At 40.4% G+C, this 10,685-nt stretch overlaps 1 protein-coding gene across 1 annotated transcript in view; it reads right to left on the minus strand.

Annotated features, from left to right (window-relative positions):
- capn9 (calpain 9) overlaps positions 1-10,031 on the minus strand; it is a 16,730-nt gene extending 6,699 nt beyond the window's left edge. The window contains exons 1-14 of the mRNA XM_035659309.1: positions 9,700-10,031; positions 8,579-8,648; positions 8,363-8,481; positions 7,062-7,195; positions 6,109-6,277; positions 5,929-6,012; positions 5,717-5,802; positions 5,450-5,527; positions 4,504-4,664; positions 3,675-3,832; positions 2,705-2,913; positions 2,557-2,593; positions 2,393-2,473; positions 2,012-2,069 (exon numbers count right to left, since the gene is read on the minus strand). Coding sequence (XP_035515202.1) covers positions 2,012-2,069; positions 2,393-2,473; positions 2,557-2,593; positions 2,705-2,913; positions 3,675-3,832; positions 4,504-4,664; positions 5,450-5,527; positions 5,717-5,802; positions 5,929-6,012; positions 6,109-6,277; positions 7,062-7,195; positions 8,363-8,481; positions 8,579-8,648; positions 9,700-9,906 — 1,651 coding nt within the window. The 5' untranslated portion in view covers positions 9,907-10,031. The remainder of the gene's footprint in view (positions 1-2,011; positions 2,070-2,392; positions 2,474-2,556; positions 2,594-2,704; positions 2,914-3,674; positions 3,833-4,503; positions 4,665-5,449; positions 5,528-5,716; positions 5,803-5,928; positions 6,013-6,108; positions 6,278-7,061; positions 7,196-8,362; positions 8,482-8,578; positions 8,649-9,699) is intronic.
- Between the last annotated feature and the right edge of the window lie 654 nt (positions 10,032-10,685).

Below are 10,685 nucleotides of genomic sequence, written 5' to 3' on the forward strand. Positions count from 1 at the left end.
ACAGAGGACTGTTTGACGACAGCGCTACCGAGGTGATTTATGGGAGTTTCCTGATGGACTAAAAGAAGCTAATGTTAGATCTAGTTAGCTTATGCAGCTAAGGTTAGCTACCTTAGTCCCGGGGTGGCAGGAGCCGAATTAAAAACAACCCGGTCCGACAGAGTCAGCTAATCTCCACTACAGCTGCTTGATGGGGGGATGTAACACAGAGCTAAGTCCCTCGCTAACAGCCTGTTTTTACAGGAAATACGTAAATATGTGAAAGCAAACAGCTCTCTGATTTCTGTTACACCCAGATTTTAATGAAACACTGTGTGAATATTCTACAATTAAATTAAAAGTCGTGGTGTTGTTAAGCAGAGAACATTATTTAAAATGAATAAAATAACTTAGACACACACACACACACACACACACACATCTAATTAACCACATTTAAGACCTTTCAAGTGTCTGGAAATGTGGCTTCAAAAAGTAGAAATCCATATATGACGTCAAAGTTGAGTGTCTCATTAAGCATCAACAAAAATATGAATGAAAATAAACTCAGAAAATCAGAAAATCTAATTAGAAAAACAAACATTGTTTGTAACATTATATATATATATATATATATACAGAAACTCCTACCTAAACCTGTGGGAACATGTTAATCTTTTACCTTCTGTATTTTATTTAAGTTCCTATAAATATGATAACGTGTCAAGGTCGAGCTGCTCCGGTGTAGATTGCTGAGACGACGCCGCGGCTGTCAATGGCCAGCGTGGGCGCTTGCTCACTACTGTGCCCAGACACGCCATTTATCAGAGCTGGACTCAACACACACACACACACACACACACAAACAAGCAGAACAGCAGGTGGGCAGACACACATTCACAGAGTTGCCTACAGTGATGTATTTCCCTCTCTTTGCTGCTTCCTAAGTCCCCACAAGCGCCAAGTTTCACACAATTTTTCTTGCTGGCATCCATGTTAGGGAAAGCCTGTCAAGGTGTGCAACAACATAATGCAGCCTGCGCTTTTTCTTTCAGCTGTTGTTCTCTTTCCACTCCTCTGTTTGTCTCTTGTGTGTCGCGCTCTCCTTATCTCCCAGTGCCACTCTTCAGCTCCACTGTACAAAATCCATAGCGATCCATTGCAGTGCAACTCTGCCTCAGCTTCTGCATTTGATTTGCGTTTGTTCCCTGACACTCAGTACAACGGCCCCCTTTTTAAACTTCATTCTTCATGTCTATGTGTTCATAGTTTACATGCCTGTAATTCTTTTTATGCTCTTCTCCAGCGAGTGAGGTGGGGGGGAAGAAAGAATAGATTTTATCTCTGGATTGATCACAGCTTTTTTATTCTCGGCACGCAGGACTGCAAAAAGGTCAAAGTCACAAACATTCAGACAATAAACTAAACAAGCTTTGTTTCCTAAATATTCATCAGTTCTTTTAGACGAGAACTGGCTGCTTGAACGACGTCTTGTTTCTTACAAAACCTTTTTGTTTTCAATGCAGTAAAGTGCAGTAATTAGATTTAAGGTTGTATTAAAAGATTATTACTCCCAATCGCCACAGCTGATTGCTTAATCAATGGATCTCATATATGGGCGTGATGTCTGGGAATCGGTACACACACGTATCATAATGAGATAAACAAAAAAGCCTCTTGGACCAATACCCCAACCCCAACAAGAAGTTTGGACTTATTGGTTATTTTTGCCGATTTGCACACGTTGTATTTTCAAGAACTACTCCTAGGAAATTAATCGGATCGACTTCAGATTTGTGTTGAGGGATATAGTTAGACCCCCGATGCGCGTGGACTGAGAGAGACCTGATCAATTGTTGCTTGCAGCTTTAATTATGAACCTCAGTTCCTCTAACGGCCACTAGAGGCTGGCTCCAGGAGTGAGTCAATCTCCATAAGGCCCCATATTAAAATGCACAACTTTACAGCAGAAATAAACATGTTTACAGCCTTTTGGTCTCTTCAAAATACAGTAATCTCGTCTTTTACTTACGTCTGCTGAGAACGCCGTTCAGCATCTGCTGGAGCTCTCTGACAGAGATAGCCTGGTCCTGTTAACACAAAGAAAACTTTAAAATCATACATACTAATGCAGAATAATGCAGAATACAGTTACTACTAGGAACATAGGTCATCTATAAATCTGAGCTTTTCATTGTAATTTTATCCTTAAGTTTCAGAAAATTATTAAAATACAGTCCACACGATAATATTAAAGCTGAATTAACAATTTTTGGGGAAAATATCTGTTTTTTTAGCTGCTGGATGGTCAACAATTAGCTAAAAGAGGACTTCAGAGTTGGTGTGAGAAAATACAGTTTTTCCTTATAAAGAAGATTAAAGTGTATTAAAGGTGAAGCTGCTGTTTTCTTACATCTCCAGCCAGTTGTTCAAACAGCCTCCTCAGGCCTTTCTCCTCTTTGGACTCCTCCTCTGGAGCGCTGGGCGGCGGTGGCTGGTGGAAACAACACAGCGTCAGTACAAGCAGACGGTACTGGCGGAGGGACTGATTCTCCAATTCAAATGGGATCTACTTACATCTGGGAGGTCGGCGTCAACGTTACTCCCCATCTCCCTGTGGAGAAAAAGTTTTTTTGAGTATTTAAAAACCTCAGTAACAGCCCCGATACACACAGTTGTAATTAGTTTTTTCCCTCTAAATGTCCAAACTCAACCTTAAACTCACAGAGCTTCGGCCTTCTTCTCAGAGAAGATCCTGATGAGGAAGTCGGCCTCATGGTGGGGCTGAAAGGTGGTGGGGACCAGCAGGTATTTCCCGGGAGGAAGCGTGAAGCGCTCCGACACCTCCCGCATGTTGATGTAAGTCCTGCTGCGAGCTTTGGATCCATTATAGCGGAAGAAATCTTTCCCTAAGTGGTCCTCGTCTTCTGGAGCCTGAGACAGAGAAAAATAAAAAATAATTAATTTAACCTGTTCGAAATAAATAAATGCTAATTAACATCTAAGTTCTTAATACACGTATTAAGTAACAAAATATGATTAGTAAAGCTAACCTAACCTACTAAATGGACCTTGAGGTGAGGTTGTTTTGTTAGCTGCTGTTAACTATGAACTAACTCTGAACCTCAACAGACACAAAGCTAACTCAGTCTGTATCTTGAAAATTCGAATTTAAACTAATGTCGAGGCATATAGTTTGTTAATATTCGACAATAAAAACACAGATTTAGTTACCAGAAAATAATATAATACGGAATATTAATTATTTACAAATATTCCTTGTCGTTAGAGCTCTCACAAAAATGTATTAAATTACTTGTTTTCCGTGGGTTTACGTGTTTCTGCTTACAACTGTAATGTCCAGTTTTACGCTGATGATACTATATTGTGTGTCATATTTGATGTCAATGAGAAACTAAAGTACATAATTATTATTATTATTATATAAACATGCATAAGGTTTTAGTCAATTATATCATACCAGTTGTTAGATTATGTTTACTTATAATAAATAGTCAATGTGGAGTTTAATAAGTTGAGAAACATTGATCTAATGAGTTGCCCCACTCAACTTCGACCACGTCACTGCCAGGAAACAGTTAAATGCAGATTTTAAACCTTGTTTCTTTATAGAGAAACAAACAATTAAAATAAAAAACAGTGAGTCTGAGACTGAGGTTTGGTTTCTTTCTGACCTCGTACACTGCGAAGCCGATGGTCTCCAGGTCCAGGCCTTCCTTCCTCAGTTTTCGTCTGTTCTTCTGCATCAGCGCGATCACCACGCTGCACATGTCGTCATCGTCGTCGGCGTCCTCCAGCTGCAGCTTGAACTGCGGGTTGGTCCAAAATGTGTCTGCGGATTGAAGATGCAGAGCTTTAGCTTTAGAGACTTGTTGGTATTTGTACTCGGACTTGGCCCCATGGTCTCGCCAAATATTCTAGATGTTTTAGGTCAAAGTGGGGTTTTGTTTCTGAAGCAATTTTCTCCTTCAAAACAAAACTGCTGATGAAGTTCATGGTTACGGACTCGAGACTTTCTTTATATTGTCTCGGACTGACTTGGAATTTGCACTTAGACTTCCAGTTCTGGTGGTTCTATTCAAGTTGGTCTCGACCAAGTTCAGCTATATATGCTTGTAACTTCCTCCTTCAAAACAAAAGCATTAATGAAACGTGCTTGTTCAGAAAACCAGTATTGGTTTAATTCAATATCGATGGTAACCACGCCCGGCTGCCAAAACTCATCTCACTTCTTTTATTTCTGTCTCAGTCTTGACTTGGACTCAAACCTCTTTGGACTCGATCTGGACTGGTCCTGGTCTTGGACTCGACAAAAGGTGGTCTTATACAGCACTGCTTTAGAGGGCAGTCTACATTTAAACAGTATAATGCCAAAAAGTAAATAAAATTCAATTAATTCTATCATCTGAAATGTTGTCAGTAATCCAAACTTTTTGTTTTTTGGGGGATAAAATCTGTTAACAGACACTGTGTCGACGGTTGAGAAAGATGTTTCAGTCTCACCGATGAAGTTCCTGCAGCCTCCAGCGGTGGAGCCACGGATCCAGTTCCCCTCAAACATGCTGACCTCCCAGTTGCGCTTTGTGTTGTCGGTCAGGTCGTCAGGGGTTATGTTACAGATCTCCACCTTGTCATAGTTCCTCTTGAAGTCCTCAAACTCCATCCTGGAGACACAACGCAATCGGTCATCTCCAAATACAGCGAATTCATTCAACTTCATTTGTCACATTTGTGCTCATCGTCACAGAGTCGAATTACAATGTCGTACAATGTTCAAACAACCTTGTTTCATCGTGCTGCTATTGAATCACTCTTTTTCTTTGGTGTCATGGTTTGGAAACTTTCCTCTAAATAACAGAAACTCAAATTAAATTGTTAAATGGTCCTTTAGGCTGATTGGTGAGTCACAGTTTAACCCCAAATATGTGCAATTAGCTGATTCCTGGTTTTATGTTATTGTATTTATTGTGTTTATGTTATATATTGTCTTGTTTTTATTGCTCTTTATTGCTACCTCTTCCTGTGTCCTAAATAAAGCCATTATTAGTATGTTTCTAGTGGTTATTGTTTTCTCGTTATAAGTCCTGATTTTAAGAACCTGCAGCACTTTTATAAACTTTATAATGTTGTATCATGTTTATCTATTGTATGAGGAATGCTTGTGATCCAAATCTGCTTATATATACAAATAAAGGAACCTAACAAAAGACAGAATCTGGCAGAAATCTGAAATTTGTCATGTTTGTCAAGTAAAAGGTCTCAGCACTGTACAGCGTTAAAAGTTTGGGCACATTATCAGAATATTTCTGACCCTTTTTACAGTGATTTATTCAACTTATACATTCCTGCATACAACACATCTAATGTACAGTCTTGACGCTGAGACAAAAGCTGTACACAGTTAAAAAGATTTCTTTCGTTTTTGACCTGATTCATCACGTGGACTCACCAGAATTCACCGTCGTCTGTTGAATTCTGCAGGATGCGATTCTTCTCTGCTTTGTCAACGTAACTCCACTCTCTGGAACTGAAACAGACAAAACAATCTGTTACAACCTTAACAATGAGTAAGCAATAATACCAAAAAACTGACAATAACAAACATTGTTTTTCAATTGAGGAATTGTTGTTGTTGTTTAACATGAAATCTTATTTTCCATAAATATACTTTATATATTTTTATAATTAATAAAGCAGCATCGTCCTTTAAGCTTACTCGTCACTCCAGGGGCCGTTCCACTCGACCTGACCCCAGGGGTTTCTGACCCGGATCAGCTGGACCGTATTACCTCTGTAATTCACCTGAAAATCAGACACATTTACTTACTTTGTTGTTAAAAAAAACACAAAATCTTCAACTTTTCTGATCAGAAAACAACAATAATCTCTGCAGCAGTTATATCACTATTGAGCTGACGGGAGTCTTACCTCCTCCAGGCCTGTGATGGAGTACGCATGTCCCTTCACCAGGCCGGTGGTCGTCTTGGCCTCGGACTCTGCAGAGCTGGAGATCTAGAGAAACACCCACAGAGAGATTTAAAACAGAAGAACTTGGCTGAAGTACAGAACCTCTGATACGGGTTGTGGAAGTAACACTTAGGTCTTTACATCAATAGAGCATCCCATCATGGAGCCTCTGTCCAGGGCCTTCTTCATGATGGAGAACAGGTTGTTTGGAGCTTGCTTGGTTTCATAGACTTCCCCCACGCCGCCGGTAAAATCCTCCATGGCCTCCATGGTGCTGCCGCCCTTCAGGGACTCGTAGCTGCCGTGCAGTCTAAAATAAACAAGAGAACACATCACCGTGATTAACAGGGGTTAAACAAAGTGAGGAAGTCGAAAGCCGAACTTGAATATTAACTCGTATATAAACAAACGAGAGGAATCTCTCTTTCTGTTCCATTCAGAGTCAAACAGAGTCAGGGTGCTGCTGTTGTGTCTGTTGTCTCACTGGAAAGGCTCAGCTACACTAAATGGAACGGATCCTTAATAACTGTGTTTACCCTACTGTTTCAGGTCAAAATGGCTGCTGTGAAAAAGGTCAAGATATTTCACTCAAAGCCAAAAATGTGCAAACACTGTGACTGTTCCAGCAGCTCCCCCAGAGGCTGAAATATTAATTTGCTCCTTTCATTGAGCTTCACTATTGATAAAGCACTAGGTCAATCAGTTTGTTTGATCATTGTTGGTGTAATGAAATGAACAGCTGACAGAGCTTTACGTTTTCAGTCACATTTAAGCATATATGATCAGATTAAAGAGGTATACTGAGGTATGAGGTGTGATTTTGGACAAAACAAAGGCTTTTGTTTGCACTAAAGAAGCCATAGCGCTCAATCCTGTTTTAATTGTTTGGTTGTTGAAATTGGTCTGAACAGGTCCCGAAGTGATGACAAATGTCAGTCGAGAGTGACGTAAAAGTCACATTAATTTTGATATCTGTTCACACTGAGGTCACATAACAGACCAGACCAGTATCTGATTGGAGTCACATATTGAAAGTTGTGAAATGTACTTTGATGGGTGGATGTAAAGTGTGTATAAAGATAAAGTGCAGTTACTTGGCGTAGGCTTTCTCCAGCAGGGCGCTCCAGAACTCATTGTTGGAGGCCGAGTGAAGCATGATGAGCTTATTCCTCACCGACGGCAACCGGTCGTCCACCACGACGTCCAACCATTTATTGTGCTGCCAGAACTGAGACAGAAACAGAGAAAGTTGTTCAACTACTCACCTGCAGCTCATTGTTTATTATCTGTAACAGCCTGAAAAGTAAAGAGATTTCTCTACATTTTTATTTAAAATGAAGCCGTTTTGTTTTGTGAATTTGCTATTTTTTGGCCCAAGTAACTACTAACAAACTAATTATTAATAGACTTCAGTAATGATATTACAGTTACACCCCCCAAAAAATAAATAAAGTTACAACATTACTTTGTAATACGTCGCCCTATTGATCTGAAATCCAACAATCCAATCACTTCCTTGGATTCATTTTTGAGGAAACTAGTCTGGAAGATGGAAACTTTTATAGTCAGCAGCTGGAAATATTCACATTACTTTGATTTTAACAAACAAAACAGGATTTTAATCGTCGTTAGTCTGAGTTTTAGGGAAAAAGGACACAATTGTCAATTTTGTGGGGAGTAGCATAACTAGTAGTGTAACTAACTACTGTGTGGGCGGCTGTGGCTCAGAGCAATTGGAAGGTTGTTGGTTTCGATATCCCGGCTCTCTGCCACGTGTCGAAGTATCCTTTGAGCGAAATACTGTAATCCCAAATTGCTCCCGATGCACAGCATTGGTGTGTGAATGTGTATGTATGAGTTAGTTTCTGTTTGATGGACACAAGTACAGGTCCATTTACCACTGTTGGCAGGGAGTAATAAGTAAAGTTACTTTTGAAAGGAGTAATGATGAAATTACATTTTTAAGTAACTATATCTAAAACACTAAAAGGACACTTTGTGTCAATATCTCTATATATACTAGTTTATAATATAATATTTGTAGAATTACAGTTTCTTGTATCTGTTTTTATGATGTTTAAATAAAGTGGGTTCATTTGATTAGTGTACCACCGCCTCTCGTCCGGTGGCAGCGGGATGGAAAGCTCCAGCTGTAGGTGGAGCTAATTAATGAGCGGAGGGTTAATTAACTGTATTAAAGGGTTTTAACCATTAAATGTACATTATTAAGCTTCAGGCACCACATAGTTAATCCCATCCATTCTGAATGAATCTGTCTGGTTTATTTGTGTCTTTTTTTATTTATTCTCTCCTTCCTGACGCAGACTGAAGCAGCCAATCAACTGTCTGCGCTCAGATGCCTCATCAGCCTGCAGCCAATCAGCCACCAGCGTACCTGGAAGTGAAAGATCCCGGCGTATCTGTGGTCGAACTCCTGGTCGTTGGGAATGACTCGGGCCAGGGCATCCTTTTGGAGCGTCAAGGATGCGATGGCTGCCAGGAGCCAGCAGTCCCCTGTGGTGAGAAACAGGTGCATCGTGGGTAAAATGAGTGAAATAGGTGCTTACAAAACACACAAAATAACCCTGTGCAGATAAATCAGAGTACCAACCGAGCTGTCCTTGGCAGATGTCCGTCCTGTCTGTATCGCCTACGATGAACTTTGGGTTGTCGCAGATCTCCTGTGGCGAGAAAAAAAGGAAAAAGAACAGGTTGGTTTTATTTAACGAAAACAAATAAATGAAAACTACAAATGACAGTTAAGAGGTGACACAGGTTCCTTTGATAGGTGTGTTCACATTCCTGGCATATTAATCAGCCTTTAAATCCCAGGCACTGGAACAGAGAAAACACACACTGAACGCCAACAGCTGAAGCATTTACTCTGAAGGAACGCCCAACAGAGAAATGTGTCATTGTAAAGAAGAGTGGTGAGTTTTCTGCAGTTTTTTACTGGCTTAAAAAAGTCAGTGCTGAGACACGTTAACAGGGGAAGATGCTGGAAATGAAGCTTAAATAAACACTTTGAATTGAAAGTGTAATGTAGCCGAAACGAGCCACAGCTTTAAAGATCTCATTAAGAAATAAAACAAAAAAAGGCTTCACACAGATGTCTTTATTTAAAACCAGCGAGCTGCAGACAGTTTTACTGCTGATAACACAGAGGCGTGAGAGGATAAAGTCTGCGTACGGCGCTCAGAGGGTAGAAACTGTCCCTACACTTGGATCTATTTACACTGTTTTCTAGCAGAACTGGTTTTGTAAGTTAGCTGGATAAATACTTAATTGCTTTTTTCTTTCTGTGTGTTAAAAGCAATACAAACCAACTTCACATGAACTCACTTCACTCACACACCGTAAAGTCAGTGTGATTATTAACAGTAACTGTCAGTCTGCACTGCTGTAGACAGCTTTAGTGCAGCAGTTTTTTGGTTTTCATGTATTTCAGGTTGTAACAGACCAGAGAAAGAACAGTAAATATGAGCAGTTTTTATCACTAAAAACAACTAAAATATTAAAGAGTGTTCAATCATATCATCCAACAGTCTCCATTAAGTGACACTTCACCCAGAAACCACAACTTTTTATTCATTTATCATATAGTTTTTTTGTCTAAATTTAACAGATTTAACCACTGATTTTGAAAGATTAAGAAGCTTTTTTTTAGCACAACTTGCTCAGTTGTCTGGATGCTGCTTTTACCAGAGCATCCGTCTGAATGTGCCTACATACCGTGGGCCTCTTCCATTTAATGTTCACAGGAACGCTCTGGCTGAAGAAGAGCGAGGAGTCGGTGGCGGGGAAGTCTGGATCCTCAAACAGGACCCCCTTCTGCAGACACTCCTGCCTCAGCTGCTCAAACGACTTCCCGTCCGACTGTGTGTCTATGGCCTTGGTGGAGCCGGAGCTCTTGCCGGACAGAGTGGACTGGAGGGGCATCCTCTTCTATCTGTTTGGGGGCCAAGAACCTCAGTGAGTGGAGAAGAGGTGAGGTGGTGGCGTGATGGAGAGAGTCGTCTGCCTGCTGTGTGTCTGATGCCGGGGACAAGCCTGTCGGGTCAGTAGAGCTGGATGGTACACACCCTCCAGACAGAAACTGGTTTATCCTCCCCTGGCAGTGAACCTCGCCCCTGCTGACTCTCTCTCTCTCTCTCTCTCTCTCTCTCTTGTCTCTTATCTCGCTCTCTCTTTGGGTTTGGCCTGCAGGAAACTGTAAGAATTCATTCCTGATGGTTTGTCAACAGATGAATTAAAATCTCATTCAAAATAGCAAAACAGCCTCTAAAGGGGGACTTTTAATGTTTAATTTAGCTGTAAACAGAGTTGTCTTGACAGAAAATGTGTTGTGTATTAAACATTTTTTAATATACAACTGATTTATATATACTGAATATACAAGAAAATTACCTTATTGTGAACAAGGTACTTCGGGAGGCTGTGGCTCAGGAGGCAGAGCAGGTCAGAAGCTTGGTGGTTCAAGTGTTGAGCGAGATACTGAACCCCAAATCCCAATGCTGTGGTGTGTGAATGCGAATAAATGAATGAGTTAGTTTCTGTTTGATAAGCTTTTGCCATCGCTATGTGAACGTGGCATACTTCGAGTGGTCAGAAGTCTAGAAAGGTGCTATACAAGTACAAACCATTTATGATTAACTACCTTAATAAATGCAAGAGTTTGTGTAGGTTTACCAGAAACTACTGTATTTAAAGGTCCAGTG

Source organism: Morone saxatilis, unplaced genomic scaffold (assembly GCF_004916995.1).
Source record: "Morone saxatilis isolate NCDOM2014 unplaced genomic scaffold, NCSU_SB_2.0 Contig17, whole genome shotgun sequence".
In the NCBI taxonomy this organism is placed as follows: domain Eukaryota; kingdom Metazoa; phylum Chordata; class Actinopteri; family Moronidae; genus Morone; species Morone saxatilis.